Source organism: Corythoichthys intestinalis, chromosome 4 (assembly GCF_030265065.1).
Source record: "Corythoichthys intestinalis isolate RoL2023-P3 chromosome 4, ASM3026506v1, whole genome shotgun sequence".
Lineage (NCBI taxonomy): Eukaryota > Metazoa > Chordata > Actinopteri > Syngnathiformes > Syngnathidae > Corythoichthys > Corythoichthys intestinalis.
The window spans coordinates 19,398,148-19,417,208 of NC_080398.1; the positions used below are offsets into that span (position 1 = coordinate 19,398,148).

The 19,061-nt window shown below is 39.4% G+C and overlaps 1 protein-coding gene across 1 annotated transcript in view; it reads right to left on the reverse strand.

The window, feature by feature from the left end:
• itga10 (integrin, alpha 10) overlaps positions 1 to 19,061 on the reverse strand; it is a 38,048-nt gene that overhangs the window by 16,882 nt on the left and 2,105 nt on the right. The window contains exons 2-7 of the mRNA XM_057834613.1: positions 11,250 to 11,361; positions 8,636 to 8,745; positions 8,472 to 8,560; positions 5,314 to 5,428; positions 5,118 to 5,245; positions 2,090 to 2,238 (exon numbers count right to left, since the gene is read on the reverse strand). Coding sequence (XP_057690596.1) covers positions 2,090 to 2,238; positions 5,118 to 5,245; positions 5,314 to 5,428; positions 8,472 to 8,560; positions 8,636 to 8,745; positions 11,250 to 11,361 — 703 coding nt within the window. The remainder of the gene's footprint in view (positions 1 to 2,089; positions 2,239 to 5,117; positions 5,246 to 5,313; positions 5,429 to 8,471; positions 8,561 to 8,635; positions 8,746 to 11,249; positions 11,362 to 19,061) is intronic.

The window sequence follows — 19,061 nt, forward strand, 5'->3', positions numbered from 1 at the left end:
ATGGCTCATTCAAATAATTTTGTGACCCTCCCACCAGAATTATATAAGGGTGTGTTTGGGTGCAATTAAAGTGGCATGAAAAAGTACCTGAACCTTTTGGAATTTCTCGCTTCTCTGCATAAAATCCCCATCCAATCTGATCTGTTCTTTGTCAAAATCACACAGATGTAAAAACTGCTTTAATTAAAACAACCCATACATTTATAGGTTTTCATATTTGAATGAGGACAGCATGCAAACAATGACAGAAGGGGGAAAAATAAAGAGACTTAAAGAGCAATTGAAACCAATTTTTACCTAACAATTTAAATTAGGTGTGTGCCCAATCACTGATGAGTGGTTTAAAGCTGCCCTGCCCACAATAAAACACACATCTGGTAAGAATTGTCGTGATGAGAAGCATTGTCTGATGTGCATCATGGATCGGTCAAAAGAGCTGTCTGAAGACCTGCGATCAAGGATTGTTGATATGTATAAAGCTGGGGAAGGATACAAAACCATCTCTAAAAGTCTGGATGTTCATCAATCGACAGTCTGAGAAGTTGTCAACAAATGGAGAGTGTTTGGCACTGTTGTTTCTCTCCCAAGGAGTGGCCGTCCACCAAAGATGATGCCAAGAGTTCAGCGCAGAATACTCAGAGAGGTAAAAAAGAACCCTGGCGTGTCTGCTAAAGACTTACAGAAATCACTGGCACAGTCCAAGATCTCTGTGCACACATGAACTTTATGTAAAACAATTGCCAAGAATGGTGTTCATGGGAGGAGTCCACGGATGAAGCCAGTTTTGTAGAGAGGAATGGGCCAAGATTAGTCCTGATCAATGTGCCAGACTGATCTGCAGCTACAGGAAGCGTCTGGTTGCAGTTATTGCTGCCAAAGGGGGGGGGGGGGGGTCACAAAATATTAAATGTGATGGTTCACTTATTCTCCCCACCCCCCTCTGTCATTGTTTGCATATTTTCCTCATCAAAATATGAAAACCTATAAATGTTTGGGCGTTTTTAGTTAAAGCAGACACCGTTTTTATCTGTGTGATTTTTACAAAGCTCATATCACATTTGATGGTGATTTTACACAGAAATGTGAGAAAATCCAAAAGGTTCAGATATTTTTTTATACCACTATACGTAATATGCACATTTAACATATCAGGGTTATCAGGAAATGCTTGGTTCGTTTACACCTAGCAATGTGTGATTATATTATTTCTGTTTTTTTTCCCATATTTTGCTTTAAAAATAATCATTTAAATTTACATCTTCGGTATTAGCATTTATTGATATTAATGAAACCTTTAGTCAAGTCATATTACACTACACTACTTTATCATTTAATGATATGTACTTTTGTCATGTGATTGAACCTTTTTTGTAGTCTCTTTAATTTTAAAAAATATTGCATGATTGACATTTTTTCAATTTGTCTCATTCGTTTTCATGATTTTGATTCACACTTGTACTGCTTTTCTAAAACATCAAAATATTTTTCATTTGTTCATGGTATTTGTCATATTTTATTTATTGTGATTATTAATTTTAGTGGCGGTGGATCCCATTTTTTCACGTAATTACCGGTAGTCAAATAATTATTAGTTTTTTTTTTTTTTTTAATTATAAACGGTCAATTGTACGTTACTAGATATATAAAATAATACAGAGAGTATATTGAATGGCAAGCTATAATTTGTCTTCATTTGTTGGTTGGCAGAAAAACACCACACATTTAACTTCCTAACGGTGAGGTGATCAGGGTCGCTTTTGAATATATACTTAAGTTACCAAATATGGTTCTTTGCCCAATATTAACAACACGTCTGGGTTTGTCTTCATGGCAGAAATATTCCACTTGAGCATAGCCATCTCCAGGAAAAACCCCGAAAGCATCCGGCAGCATGCTTGGTGTGGCATGTCTGCTGATCACATCTATTACTCAACATGGTTGTTTTGCCATTATGGGTCAACTGCGCAGTGTTATTAATTGTGGAAATCCTTGTTTGAAGGTCTACACATTACACATAGACTGAATCAGAGAAAATACTATGGGGAATGTTCGCAACAGGCCAAAAGTAATAGCGTTAGGCAAGGCCTACCAGGCCATATTGATGGCGTATGCGGTGCGTGTCTCTCGTCCCTCCTGGCGGCTGATGTTCTTGGCGGCCTCCACCACCTCTTGTGTGGTCTGGTAGTCTTTCAGGGACCACTCGTGAAGTGCCACCTCGCCATACTGCAGGATTCCTACCTTAATTGATACACAAACAAACACGTATGCAAACATATTACCTCAATGATGAAGGTGGTTGTAATCCCACACTTCATAAACAAGTCAATCTCTACAATCTAATGTTCTATTCCTCACACATCATAAGTGGATGTCTGATGTCACAGAAGTATTTAGAGCTAGAGTACATTTAGCATGAAAGCATAATTAGTTGTAATCGAGAAAATATAGCCCAGTAATAAAACAACCCACAACAGCCCCACCGTTTAAAGCAAACAGCAAGTTGATGGAATTTTGGACTTCATTGAGAAACCAGAACTATTTCCTTTTCACCCCACATTGCCTGTTTCTTTTACACCCCCTCCAGCCTTCCTCCATTCCTCCACTGCCTCAAATTGGCCTCTTAATGCCCCTTGATGTCACAGAAGCAATACACGCGCTTCATATTTGCCAAATTACTTCTCTGTACATAAGCATGCTTTGGCTCATTTAGCTTTTCTCATAGCTTCCAACAAATAGTGGAACCTCTAAAGTTCTATTGCCCATTAGGGGTGTGACAAAATATCGAAATGGTGATATATCGTGATACTTTGTATCCTTAAAGTTTATCAATATGCTCCTGCCAAGAATCTATATATCGTTTTTAAGGGGTGTCAATGTTTAAAAATAATAATAATATTAATAAAAATAAAAAAGGAACCAACAAGTTGCCACCAAAATTAGGGGTGTGACAAAATATCGAAATGGTGATATATCGTGATACTTTGTATCCCAAAAGGTTATCGATATGCTCCTGCAAAGAATCGAAATATCATTTTAAAAAGGTGTCAATGTCTACAAAAATAAAAATAAAAAGGAACCAACAAGTTGCTACCAAAATCTTCCACTATAATAGTGTCTCAGTTAACTCCAAGGCTGCATTGACTGTGCACGACGCCCAATCTATTTAGACTGGTAACGTTCGTTCATTCGAAACCAGAGCATTCACATTCATTGTCTGATTTTCAGGGCATTTACAGGTCACTTGCGGTTCATTTTAAGTCATTTACTGGTCATTTCCTGTTGAGTTTTATGCACTGCCTATTCATTTGGGTGATTTCCAGGTCAGTTCCTGTTCTTTAACTCAAAATTGACAGGAAGTGACCCATAAAATACCCCAAAATAAACAGGAAGTAACTGAAAATCAATAGGTAAATGACCCTTAAATGCCACTGACAGCCATAGATTTTCAATCTGTTTGAAGTGGGAGGGATGGCAGCGAATGAACAAGTGTTCATTCGCTGCCACCCTCCCAGTTCACATGGATTGGACGTTTACTAGTGAAACTCATTCGAATTCACAGCAGGAGCTTGTTTTCTGTTTGTTAGTTGTTTGTAGAATATCCTAGAATGATTTCCTGACCAATGTATCGATAATTGTTGTATCGCCATATCGTCAGATCATCGTCATCGTGAGCTTTGTATCGCAAATCCTATTGTATCGTGAGGTACCAAGAGGTTCCCACTCATAACCAAAACAGTGTCTGTTAACTCTGGCTGCCATTGACGGCAGTAGACGCCCAATCCAGTTAGACTGGCAGAGGTGAATGATCATTCGTTAATTTGAAACCAGAGCTTTCGCAACCAGTCTCTCCAATTTTTTGGGGCGCTTCTTGGTCACTTCTTGTTAATTTTAGGGCATATACAGGTCACTTCCTGTTGAGTTTGAGTCACTGCCTATTCATCTGGGGAGATTCCCCAGCCATTTCCTGTTCAGTCATGCAAAATCAACGAGAAGTGAGTCGGGAATGCCCCTAAAATCAACAGGAAGTGACCCGTAAATGCCCCAAAATCCACAGCAAATGACCTAAAATGCCACCAAATGAAACTCATTGGTTGCCATTAACCGCCACAGACGTCTGAGCCGTTTGAAGTGGGTGGGATGGCAGTGAATGAATATTCGTTCACCCTCCCAGTTCAAATGGATCGGACGTCTACCAGCGATAAGCTTATTTTTCATGTTTATTAATTGTTTTGTGGAACGATTTCCTGACCAATGTATCGATAATCGCTGTATTGCTAAATCGTGATCTCATCGTTATCGTGAGCTTTGTATTGCGTATCGTATCGTGAGATACCAAGACCTTCCCACCCCTATTGCCCATGATGTGGTAAATTTGGAGTTCTACCAAAATTTGTTACTTTCAACACTTTATAAAATATGGATTTGTAAATAAGTGTAACCTCATAAAGGCCTGGCATCCACTTACATGGACATGACATTTTTGGTCAAGCAGGGCATAGTATGAATATTTGGTATTCAAGTACAGCAGGTCTTATTTCGAATTACATATAAAAAATGATTAATCATCATTCATTATTGCATTTTTCAATATTATTTTATGTATTTAATGAATGAATACAGCTATGAATTAATAAAATGTTCACAAAAACTAAATTATTGAAATTAATATGAGCAGGTTTGATAATAATTCCCCAATTTTTTCTTGAGTTACATAAAAACAAAAAGACAGACATACGGAACCAAATATATAACCTCCACTTTTTGTAGGTTTCATCTACTGGCGGAGGGAATAAAAACAGATACGCAATCTTGCTATAGCCTCCAATTAAAACTCAAGTTGATTTAAAAAAAAAAAAAAAAAAAAAAATCCATTTTGACTGGGGGGCTGACAGATCTCATTCGCTGCCAGCCTCTTCCGGTCAAAATGAATTGGATGTCCAGTACAACACTGGCAGCCAATAAGTAAAATGAGTGCCACATAAAGGGTTGAAATGAATGAAATGAATTTGGTAGTCCCTTTTGAAAATTCCTATTAGTATTCATAGTAGTGCAACTATTCAGTTACACAAAACCATTTTTGTCTTTGTGCTTGGAGGGAGTAATAATACAGCTTTTACCTGCATTTGGTCTGGACTGATGTGGAACTTGCTAAGGATGTTGCTGAGGAAGCTCTGCACCTCAAACCAGGGATAAATGCTGTTAGAGCCATCCAGCACGATCACTATGTCCATGTAGGTTGTACACCCTGCAAGATGATATTTAGTTCAGTTTGTGCTACATCGGTCAAAATGCGATAGTTTGTGTGACGATTACGTTGCGCCGTTGGAGCAATTGTTTCTCTTGGCTGGAGGTCGTCACTGACGGAGGCGCAGATGCCTGTGCTGAACATGGATGTGCCGCACTCTTGAGAAAACAGTGGCGCACACACCTGCCAAAAGCACACGTTACACATCTCTTTTAGGTTAACACTTGATCCTAAATTTTCTATGAAATAGGTGACTTTAAAAGTATAGCGGACCATATCTTGGACACAAATCCATCCTAAAAAGTGACAGAAAAGGCTTAATCATGAAATTAGATTCCAGTAAGTCTTCCTTTAACAACTACAGTAAATAACTTTCACCCTCACGTATCCTTTTTTCCTGTTCTCACATTTTCTGCTCTCATCCTCACTGATCGCCTAACTCTCTCACAACCGCTATCTTCACTTGCAAAGCTACTCTGATCAGAATATTTGATTGGTTCACTTGTGTCACACACTGTGTGTATATTTACAGTGGTATGAAAAAGTATCTGAACCTTTTGGGATTTCTCACATTTCTGCATAAAATCACCATCAAATGTGATCTCACCTTTTTTAAAATCACACAGATGAAAAAACTGCTTTAACTAAACCACTCAAACATTTATAGGTTTTCATATTTTAATGTGTATATAATGCGAACAATGACAGAAGGGGGAAAAATAAGTGAACCATCATATTTAATATTTTTTTGCCCCTCCTTTGGCAGCAATAACTTCAACCAGACGCTTCCTGTAGCTGCAGCTCAGTCTAGCACATTGATCAGGACAAATCTTGGCCCATTCTTCTCTACAAAACTGCTGTAGTTCAGACAGCTTCCTGGGATTTCAGGCATTAATCGCTGTCTTTAGGTCATGCCACAGCATCTCAATTGGGTTCAAGTCTGGAGTTTGACTTGGCCACTAGAGAACGTTAATTTTGTTATTCTTAAACCATTCTGAAGTTGATTTACTTCTGTATTTTGGATCATTGTCTTGTTGAAGCATCTATCCTCTTTTTAGCTTCAACTGTCTGACAGACGGCCTTAGGTTTTCCTGCAAAACATCCTAATAAACTTTGAATTCATTCTTCCATTAATGATTGCATGTTGTCCAGGCCCCGAGGCAGCAAAACAGCGCCAAATCATGATGCTCCCTCCACCACGCTTCACGGTGCAGATGAGGTGTTGATGTTGGTGAGCAGTTCCATTTTTCCTCCACGTATGACGTTGTGCGTTACTCCCAAACAATTCAGCAATGGTTTCATCAGTCCACAAAATATTTTGACAAAACTTCTGTGAAATGTCCAAATGCCTTTTTGCGAATATTAAACGAGAAACAATGTTTTTTTTTTAGACAGCAGTGGCTTCCTCCGTGAAGTCGTCTCATGAACACCATTCTTGGCCATAGTTTTACATACAGTTGATATGTGCACAGAGATATTGGACTGTGCCAGTGATTTCTGTAAGTCTTTAGCAGACACTTTAGGATTCTTTTTTACCTCTCTGAGTATTCCGCGCTGAGCTCTTGGCATCATCTTTGGTGGACGGCCACTCCTTGGGAGAGAAGCAACAGTGCCAAACTCTCTCCAATTGTAGACAACTTCTCTGACTGTCGATTGGTGAATATTCAGACTTTTAGAGATGGCTTTGTATCCATTCCCAGCTTTGTACAAATCAACAATCCTTGATAGCAGGTTTTCAGGCAGCTTTTTTGACCGAGTCATGATGCACATCCGACAATGCTTCTCATGAAGACAATTCTTACCACAGGTGTGTGTTTTATAGTAGGCAGAGCAGCTTTAAATCACTCATCGGTGATTGGGCTCACACTTGACTTAAAATGATTGGTAAATATTGGTTTCAATTGCTCTTTAAGTCTCCTTAGGCAGAAGGTTCACTTATTTGTCCCCCTTCTGTCATTGTTTGCATGCTATCCTCATTAAAATATGAAAACTTATAAATGTTTGGGTGGTTGTAGTTAAAGCAGACACTGTAGTTTCATCTGTGTGATTTTGACAAAGATCAGATCACATTTGATGGTGATTTTATGCAGAAATGTGAGAAATTCCAAAAGGTTCAGATACTTTTTCATACCACTGTACTACTAAAGTCCACTGAAAGCTCGGAACAAGACTACCGTAAATCCCATTAAAGGTGAGCAGTGCTCCTTATTGAGGAACTTTGCCCTAAAGTAGGTTAAAGAGGTTGTTTGGTTGCAAACAAAAAATGGCGAGCGTGCACTCATATGGTGTTTCGCTAAAAAAGTGACTAAATAAGGGCAGGCAGTGAGCAAAAACAGTCATGAGAGGGAGTCAGTCATGGAAACATTACAATAGTGTGGTTTGGGGGACCGAACATGGAGGCGGAGAAAGAGGGGGGACTATTGTTGTCATCTTGGCAACGTTGGAACACCAGACCAGTGAGGCAATTTGGATCTAATTGAGCTGAGGAATAACCAGGAAGTGAGGGAGAAGGCTTACTCGCACACTTCAGAGAGACAAAAGTCCAAAGTACCGCAGGGGAGAGGACAGGTCGAATGGGGAAAAGAGAAACATCCTGTCTTAAATTATGCCCTGTTATTACAGAAAGTGGATCAGTTGACGACAGAAAGCGAGCAGTGTAAAAGATGAAGAAAATCAACAGAGGTGCTATGGCTTTTTGAAGGTCTGTCATTAACAAAAGGCCGAAGACACATTCCGAGCCTGTTATAGGCCTGACCACTGGCCTCAAGAAAAAAAAACACACACAGGCATGAAAATGGTACTGCGCTGGCCTGCTTTTCATGGACTATAAACAACCGAGCTCCGACAGTACTGAGAATTTGGCGGCCGTCTGAAGAAACACATGCTTAACTCAATGCACACAATGTCGTGCGGTGATTTAAACCCGCTGAGGGTCATTGACAAGCAAAATTACACGCATGCACGCTTTTAGAGGCACTCCTATGTGAGCCATTGGTCTCATAACTAGACGAATTAGAAGGGAGGCAGGTTTTAAAGCAGCGGTCATCAGTAGGCGGGCTTTAGTTTAGATCTGAACAAATATATCCCTCCATTTTTCTAGAATGCTCAGTGGTAGTACAAGCCTGAATTATACCCTGAGCCAGACATGTCAAGGGTGAGCTGAGCTCATTCCAGTTGACTTTAGGCGAGTACGGTTAGTACAAAAAAAGCTTAGAGACAGACATACCAAAAGGCCATCAGGTGAGTCAGGCGTGAGGGTCATGCCCAGATGAGAGTTCTTCAGGTTTTTGGATATGTTATGGAAGGCAGTCTCCCCTGAGATAGATGGAAACTACAGTTGAAACCAACAATCATCCACTTGGCGTTCACATGAAAAATGTTGGCTCTCACCTAAATTCAATTTGCTGCAATTGGAGTTGCTTTCCTCTCCCATGGTGCATTTGTACACATCTCCTTTCCTGTTGTTGGGCGTCCCGTCCCATGGAGCACCAACAAGCATTCTGCATGTAACATGGTGACATTTGAAATTAGATTTAAAGGTGGGCAAACCAGTCCTCTTGGGCTGCAGTTAGTCCTGGTCTTTGTTCCAACCGATCCAGCAGTTTTTAACCAATGACGTTTCTGCGGAAAGAAGAAGCATCTGACTGCAATCAACTGATTGCAATTGTAAGACACCAGATTGGTGAAAAGGTGTCCTATTGATGGATTGGAACAAAAACCCACACCCACTGTGGCCCTTTGTAGAATTGTTTGCCTATACCTGAATTAGGATCATTAATGAAGATAACAGTATAAAATGTGGCCCGCGTCAGATGAGGGTCATTCCAAAATTGGAGGGCAATTTAAGCTTCAAATTCCTTAATAATACAGTAAGCGTTCTCTTTTCTTATTTTCTGCTACATACAGTGCTGTTCAAAGGCATTGGCACCTGAGCAATTCTGTCAGATAATAATAATAATGCTCAATTTCTCCCAGAAAATTATTACAACTATAAACACTTTGGTAGTAACATCTTCATTCATTTTGCTTTCAATGAAAAAACACAAAAGAGAATGAACAAAAAAATCATGATCATTTTACACAAAACTCCAAAAATAGGCTGGACAAAAGTATTGGCATCCTCAGCCTAATACTTGGTAGCATAACCTTTAGACAAAATAACTGCGAATGAACACTTCCAGTATCCATCAATGAGTTTCTTACAATGCACTGCTGGAATTTTAGACCGTTCTTCTTTGGCCAACTGCTCCAGGTCTCTGAGATTTGAAGGGTGCCTTCTCCAAACTGCTATTTTCAGATCTCTCCACACGTGTTCTATGGGATTCAGGTCTGGGCTCATTGCTTGCCACTCTAGAAGTCTCCAATGCTTTCTCTCAAACTATTTTCTAGTGCTTTTTGAAGTTTGGTTTGGGTTATTGTCCTGCTGGAAGAGCCATGACCTCTGAGGGAGACCCAGCTTTCTCACACTGGGCCCTGCATTAAGCTGCAAAATTTGTTGGTAGTCTTCAGACTTCATGATGCCATGCACACGGTCAAGCAGTCCAGTGCCAGAAGCAGCAAAGCAACTCCAAACTTCAGGGAACCTCCGCCATGTTTGACTGTGGGGACCGTGTTTTTTTTTTTTTTTTTGAAGGCCTCCGTTTTTTTCCCCTGTAAATTCTATGTTGATGCCTTTTCCCAAAAAGCTCTACTTTTGTCTCATATGAGCGGAGAACATTTTTAAAAAATGTTTTTGGCTCTCTAAGGTAAGTTTTGGCAAACTCCAGCCTGGCTTTTTATGTCTCTGGGTCAGAAGTAGGGTCTTCCTGGGTATCCTACCATAGAGTTCCTTTTCATTCAGACGCCGACGAATAGTACGGGTTGACACTGTTGTACCCTCGGATTGCAGGACAGCTTGAACTTGTTCGAATGTTAGTTGAGGTTTATTCACCATTCGCACAATCGTTTGTTGAAATCTTTCGTCAATTTTTCTTTTCCGTCCACATCTAGGGAGGTTAGCCACAGTGCCATGGGCTTTAAACTTATTGACAACACCCATTTTTGGAGTTTTGTGCAAAATGATATTGATTTAATTTTTTTCCCCATTCTCTTTTGTGTTTTTTCATTACAAGCAAAATAAATGAAGATATTACTTCCAAAGCATTTGTAATTGTAATCATTTTCTGGGAGGAATTGAGCATTATCTGACAGAATTGCAGGGGAGCCAAAAAGCCAGCACTGTATTCATCAAATAAAAAAACAAAGTATAAAAATAATTATTAGCTCAGCTTACGGGTCAATGGTAAAATGTATTGGGTATTTCAAATACTTGACACAATAACCGCAAATGGGTTGCAAATTCATGCTAATGTTAGTAGAAGCTAGTTGTTTAGCCAACTGTTGCGGCTGACCAGGAGGACAAACCTATGTATATGTATATATACATATAATATATATATATATATATATATATATATATATATATATATATATATATATATATATATATATATATATATATATACTGGTATATATATACAGCATATATATAAAAAAAATTAATAACATATTTAATCAACTCTGGAAAATGGAACAGAGGACGTAAATTTGGAAAACGGTCTAGTCCACCAAACTATGTTATTCACTTCTTTCTTCCTATACCATGATAGAAACGTTACGTTAACAGGGTTGCGTGCCCATTGTCGGACATGAATTTCAAGAATACTAAGTAATATTTAAAATATTATGTTCAATAAAAGAAAGGTTCCCACACTTAAAAGAGACCGCAATTTAACAAATACTACCCCAATTAAAAAAAAAAAAAAACATCTGAGATTCAATTTGGTCACTGGAGCTGGAACTAGAGAAGAATGGCCATATAGTTATTTGGCAATTTAAAAAGGTTTTTCAATCATTTATTTCTAAGTTTTGTCTCAGGACAAGTCACTCTACTCAGAAATTTGAAATTTGAAGTTTGTGACATAAAATGTCCTTCAATTCTGTAATGACACCTGTGAAAACTCACGATTTCTCTGCCTCTGTTTCGTGCTGTAACACAGAGAAGCCGAAGAGTGCGTTATCAGAACCGCTGAAGATCCTTGGATGCGCGACGTCAATGTTGAAGCACTCACACAAGCCTAGATGACAAATCACAGGTAAGAATGCCTAATAAGTGTTCACAATTTTCAGAAAGGTTGGTGAGCCCTGTATTATGCCATAGTGCATTTTATATTAAGTAAGTATTAATTAAGAGCCAAGAGTGAAGTGCAAAAATAAAAATATCTTCAATGTAATCCTTAAATTATATTATAGTGTTTTTGGAGTAGTTTAATTCATGCGTGTCTTTGTGGCTTTGACTGAGTTTCCCACCATGAGTCCCTGTCCTTTCGCTGCCCTGTATGGTAGCTGAATCATCCCTTGCCAAAAAAGCAAATGATTGGGGCCCACGAGTTCCGTTTGAATATGTTAATCTACTTTGATGTACGATCTGGCAAGATCAATTGTATTTAAATTGTGAACTTTTACAATGAATCATAGTTAGGGACTTTGTTGAGGGGTGTAGGACATTTCCATTGGAAAATAAATTGTGAGAAAAATAACACATCAGACTGTAAGAGAGAGGAGTGTTTTCTTTACCCGCTATTTTTTTCTTCATGTATAAAAACACACAGACAGCACTGCTACACCACAACTGACTAGAGTCTTTGTGTGTACCTGCACTGCAGCCAACTAAAAGTATTCGAATGCATGTTATTCTTGTATAAAACGGAAGATGTGTTCTGCATGAAGCGTCCTAATGGAAACAAAATGCATGCTGCTTTAAGTTGAGTGAAAAAAATGTGGAGTTGGAAGCTGCGAATGCACTACAAGAGTGTAGTGTATTATTTTTTTGTATGGTTTTTGGGAGAGCAGGCTGGAAAAGACAGGATGGAGGATGAAAAGAGTGAAAAGGATGGATAAACACGGCAACCAGAAACGGCCTCTTTGGGGGAAAAAGAGAGTTCAGTCTGGAGGTGAGTAGGGAAAGAGGAGGCGAAGTAAGGGAAGGGTGTGTTGGTTGAAAAAGCGGAGAAGTATAGTGAGCCCCCTGTTGAGACGCACAAGTCTGCCCTTCATTCATGCTGAGAGACGACAGAGAGCAGCAGGATGGTCAGCAAGCTCACTGGGTTCAAGTGACTAACTGGATCATGAAAACGACAAACTTTCAATTTCTATACGTAATTTATAAAACATAGACTATATCAGTTTAACAGTCAGGGATTATATAATACTTTACAGTGGTTGCTCCATTAATGTAAAATGCTATGAATAGGCTAGTGAATAGCATAGGGGTCACAGAAATTATCTAAACAAGTTGAGCACAAGCGTTAGCAATATATAAGATGACAGATTATACAATAATTTAACAAGCATGTAGACATGTGCCAATTTCCGGTTTCAAGGTATACCGTGGTATGAAAACGTCACACCGTCGCTACGGTATTAGCTTTTTTTTAATTTCCCAAAAATGCAGGGAGAAATCCTTCGCTTGCAGCTGCAAGGCTCAACCCTCCCCCACCGGTTGTTGCTGAGTGTCAGTGAGTCAGCTGTGCTACATGATGGCTGGAGGAGGTGAAACTCCTGAATTATTTCCCCCACCGAAGAAAATAAAACCACTGGTATAGGAATACTTCAGTTACAGAAAAGTTACAGATGGCCGCGGCTTTCAGGAGGAGGGCCAACCGATATGTAAAACATGTTTGCGGAGGGTGGCTGCTGAGGAGGCAATGGCTCCAATATGATTTCGCATTTATACAAAATCAAAGGTTCGTAAAAACTGTCATGAACGTTTCCCACCAGCTACGAGAGTTAACACCAGCGTGTCTAGCGGTGGTAAAATGTTTTTTTCTCCCTGGTAATGGTCTGTGTTGAGAAAGCGAGTGTGTGTATAATGTAAAAATGATACGAGTCATACACAAACGCTTTTTATGAAAAATAATTAAATTATTTGTTGTTCTGGTGGTAATAATGTTGAGCTGTGGCTGTGGGTTTACGCTCACCTAAAGGACTGCATTTATTTTCATTTTATTTAGAATATTTCAGTTATTTTATTATTATTTTTTTATTTATTTTAAGTCAAAATTTTACTTATGTTCCAATTTGCTAATATGTTTTGAAAAATAAAAATCCTGTTCAGTGTAAAAAAAAAAAAAAAAAATTTTTTTTTAAACCTAGATATCTCAAAGTAACACATTTTAGAGCTGTAATTGCAGCACCGTGATACCGTGAAACCGTGATATTCGTGCCTAAGGTTATCATACCGTCAGAATCTCATACCGTCACATGCATACAAGCATGTATTATTTATTCTCTCCAAAAGAAGACTAATATTTAAACAGCTAATGGATGGTTTTTCCACCATCGGGAGTAGAACAACATACATTGAAATGAAGCCAGAAATGTGGCAAAATTATTGGATTCTTATTAGATTCTGTTATTACTGCATGTTTTTATAAATTAAAATATTATAGAGTGCTATTTTTTGGCTGCCGAAATGGACTGGACGTCTATCGCCGTCAATAGGAGTGAATTAATTAAAAGGAATGATCTAGTTTGGCCATTTTTTTAAAACGCAAAGAAACTCTCATTTGAACAGGGGTGTGCAGACTTTATTTTTTATACCCACTGTGCAGCGCTTGTATTAGATCTACTGTCGATTGTTTGTGTACCTAATGAAGTGTCTGATGAATGTCCCTCACTTTTGGTTTTGCAGCATTCCCGTACATCCATTCATACATTACATGACTGACTAATATGAAACAATGATCTCAATGCAGTAGGCCTAAGCAAGACCAGAACACAACTGCGGTGATTATACAATACGTCACTCAGCAAGTCCGCGTGCCCACAAACACACCATCCAATCAGGAGGGGAAACCAGATATCTTACAACGCTCCATTGCCGCACATGTCTTTTTTGTACCTGCTCATTGCATTTTATCACCCGCTGTTCTGTCATTCCTCTGTAATATCACGACTGTGTCGGTTGCGCTCGGGGGCCAGCTTTTTAGTACCCGAGTGTGGCTTCCAACTTGCGCTCCGCCGCTTGTACTTGTCCAAACCTCAAGTGACTTGGATGGGTCGCAGCCATCATCCTTCTGATTCCACACAGATGTTCCTAAGCGTTCACCAATGAGAACACCAGCGCGGAATCTTTTCTTTATGTGCCTTTAGTTTATTCTTTGAGCAGGTTATTCCCTTCAATTCTCACTGCGCTTTTTTGTGGCTGCTTCCACACCCAACTTTCCACAATAAGCTTCTCTGTTGTCTTCTTGATCCTCCTGTTCCGCTCATCTACTCACAAACCATAAATGGCCTCTTTTTGTGCGTCTCCCGACTCTTGAAACCACAAGACCCCCTTCGCCTTATAGGACAACACCCCATCACTCTGCATATCCACCACGCCACCATGATTTCCTTTTAGTTTACACTGTATACGACACTTTACCGCAGCCTGTCTGACCAACCATCCCCATGACGACTGGCTGCAAACATTTATCAAGTCAAACCGGGTCCAGATCCTTTGCAACCACACGTTCGGCTCCGGGCGCTGTTGTAGAGTGTGTATGGTTGTAATTGAATATCTCTCTGAATGTGTGTGAGTGCATTAAGCTTGACATGAGTGGGTTTGGACACATGCAAGCACATACAATGGAATCCCAAAAGTTCAACGCTTTTCAAGTAGTGTAATTTGGAGTTCATCCATAACGTTATGGAAAAATGTGTACAAAAACTTGAATCTCAAACTGTAATCACGGGTGATGTCACGCTAGACTTTGGCTAGCATCTCGAGCAGGAGTGTGAAAAGTAAGACTTTTAGGCGAGATATGGATGCTCCATTTTTTAAATTCAGAACTTTAAAAACATAATTTATTGACGTTTTAATTATTAGTATTATTTATACCAATGTATTTCACTTTTGCTGATGCATTTTTAAGCCCATTAACTGACAAGCATCAACGTTTAAAGGTTTTTGTACAACAAGACAAAAATATTAGAGTTGTCCAATCATGACTTTTTTTTATCCGATAACCGATATCCCGTTATGTTCTGACTCCGGTCCGATCACTTTTCAAACTGATACTGATATATGTGGTTGTGGACTTAACATATTCATTATTTTTCAATCATTTATTGTTCATTTGATTTTTGCATCATGAATGCAAATGGTCTGCTCTCATAATAATAAGTTCAGACCGCAGGTCTTGATGCACAATTCCGATTTTTCGTCATATCTGATTTTTTTTCGGCGTCCTCGTTCAGACTGCCTTTTTTTCTTTGAGCCCGTTCAAGTATTACACATGCTCATTAATTAGCAATCTGACACACTCTGAGCAAACTGACCCGCATGCACAGAAGCATCAAAACAAATGACTATATACATGCTGGCTCTACGCCATTCATGGGTGATCATATTTTGATTTCCAAAAAGATGACACAAATAATCTTATACTCTTATATTTAAAGTTTATATAGATTAATAGAACGTGTGCATGACACACACACCTACCATTAGTTTGCTCCGACTCTCGGCCATGTAAGCAATATCGAAATATTGGTCATTCGGTGCACAGACAGAAAACCGAGAATTCTCTGGCTTATCCTGTTTTTTCATTCTATATTTTTATGGCTATGGTAAAACCCGCCTCCTGCGTAAAAGCAGAGTTCAAGCTAGGCGCTAACACTAATGCACAGCTCTGTCGCTGACACCATCCTCCCTGCCTCGCTCGCTCTTTGCTGACGTAATCGCTGCATGTATTCCGATTTGGGAGACTTGAGAGTTCAGACCGCCGCATCATTTTGAAAAATGTGGCCCAGATTGGCTTTTAACTACATACGAAAGTGACCTAAATCGGATTTGAAATGGTCCACTTCTTTGCGACTTCTATGCCTGTTCAGACTGTCCAGTTAATGCCTAACTCGAGTCGGAAAACACAAAAAAATATGATTTGTGCATTAAGAACTGCGACCTGAACCTAGTCTTATTTTGGAGACATCTAATGGTTAATGAGCGTAACTGCTGTGCTAAACTGTGACCAGGCCTTGTACAAAGGCAGAAGGCTTGTACATTCACTTTGAAAGCAACATGCATATCGGCCCAAAACCGATGGCGATATTATCCGATATCTCTACAAACTACCAAATATTTAACGCATCATTAAAATCGATGAGAAGTGTTCCAGAAATTACCCAAAATCAACAGGCCGGCTCTGACTCCAGTCTATGATTCTGACTCACGTGACTTAGCTGAAAAACTCTGCTGCATGTTGTTCTCAGTAAAAGCAGGTTTGAAAGTTCACGCTCCTCTTCCTACTTCTCTTGATGTCTTTTTAATTTAAGCCCTAGTGAGGTGTATGATCCCTTTATTAAATTACACTCGCATTTCTCGTCCAACCACAGATTGTCTCTCCATTATCTTGATCATTTTATACTCATCTGTCACCCTCTCATGGGGAATGGAGGTGGAAAGGGGGTGCGGGGGGTGCATGGGAATGAAAATCAGCAAGATTAAAACAAGCGGAATTTATGAATGGCCACAGCGAGGCACACACACATGCATAGGACATTCTTGTAAAGGAAAACAAAATGTGCCTGCTTCGCGCATCAAGGGAGCTCTGTTGAACACATTAACATGACACGCATACTTGCTCACCTACATGCTCCTGTATGACACACACACACACACACACACATGCAAGAATACTTAAATTAAAGCCTGGGTTATAAAAACAAGATCCTAAAAAAAAAAAAATCCCTTGAAGCATCAAGTGTCACAGTTGTACATTGTTAACTTGCTTATGCGCTGTAGTTAAAATCACCTATTTCAATATAAGCTGTAGGTCCATGTGGCCAATCTGTGTGTGTGCAGACAGGTAGCACGCCTTGCTCAGAATAATTGCTCAGCCTTATTGATGCAAGCGTTACCGCCTGATGCCTTATCGGCGACACGGAGACAACAATGGTCTATTTCATTGCTGTGGGTCCAGGAGTGGGCTGATGAGGTGTGTGTGGTTGCTTGAGAGCGGAGATTCATGATGTTGATGATGAACGGTTGGCGTGATAATGGAATGGAATTAAAGAACTATGTTTCTGCTTAAGCTTGTTTCCTGATGAATTATCGGCGATTTTGATCAAAATACAAGAAATAGGCACAAATTAGGCCTAATTATCCGTGTGTTGCAAAACCCTGCTATAGTACTTATACTACTACTAGCGAATGATCGCGACCAGGCCTCCCAGTCAAAATGTATTGGACATCTTGTGCCATTGATGGCATTGAAAGCTGACCATTCACACCCAATCCTCTCAGTTAAATGAATTGGATGTCGATCACTGTCAATGGAGGGTAATGGGTTAAATACTATGAAATAAAAAAATATATATACTGTAATCTTTACCGTGTTGTTGGGGCCATAACTGGAGTATATTTCAGTTTTTATTCATTTTTATTTCATTTTATGTATTCGTTAAGAAAATATGTAAATAATGATATATACTTTTAAAAATACATATAATTAGAATCTGGCATCCATATTTGGGGGCATAATGTTTTGGGTCATGTAGGGTCACTTGTATACCAAATGTTAATATTGTGGCCTACTTGACCCAAAAATGTGATGTTCACATACAGTCATGTGAAAAAATTAGGACACCCCATTAAATATTCAGTTCTTTATAAACAAATGTTCACATATCAATGTCTAATCTTGTTTTTATTTATCTCTGGAAAAGAAATGATTTAATTGCAGGTAAACAACAACAATTGGCATTGTTTTACTCATTAAACCAAATATATCAACAAAAATGCATATTCTTTTTGTAGCCATCTTCCAGTCTTTGACATCGGTCTGAAGAAAGTTTGACCCACTCCTCAACGCAGAATACTTTCAGCTGTGAGATGTTTAATGGGTTTCTTGCATGTACAGCCCTTTTCAAATCACCCCACAGCATCTCAATGGGATTAAGATCAAGGTTTATGACTCGGCCATTGCAGGACTCTCCATTTCTTCCTTTACATCCAGTCCTGTGATTTACTGGTATGTTTCGGGTCATTGTCATGTTGCAAGGTTCAGTTTTGCTTCTGCTTTAATTTTTTTCACAGATGATATCACATGTTCCTCAAGCAGACTTTGATATCATGGTGGATTCTGTGATGGTGAGCTTGCCAGGTACTGCTGCAGGAAAACATCCCTAAACCATGAGACTTTCACCTCCACGCTTCACAGTTGGTATAAGGTTCTTTTCCTGGAATGCTGTATTAGGTTTACGCCAAACCTGTCCTCTGTTCTGTTGTCCAAATAATTCAATTTTAGATTCATCTGTCCAAAGATCCTGGTCTTTGTCTACATTGACTCTGGCAAACTTCAGTCTGGCCTTCATGTTCTTCTTGGGGAGCAAAGGTTTCCTCCTTGCACACCTCCAATGAAGGATAAACTTGTGAAGTCTGTGTGATTGTAGAGGCATACACTTTCACATCAACAGTAGCAAGAGCCTGCTTTAGGTCCCGTGATGACATTTCTTTTAGCATCTTGCGGTCTGCTCTCGGGGTGAACTTGCTTGGACGGCCAGACCTGGGCATGTTGGCAGTTGTTTTGAATGTCCTCCACTTGTAGACTATTTTCCGGACAGTGGAATGGCTGATTTTATATTCTTTTGAGATCTTTTGAAATCCCTTACCAGACTCATAAGTGTCGACATTCGTCTTTCTGAAGACCTCAGACAGCTCCTTTGATCTCATCATGGTGTTTTCCCTCACTTCAACAGTCAGTCACTGTTGAAAGTATTTTGCGATGAGGAG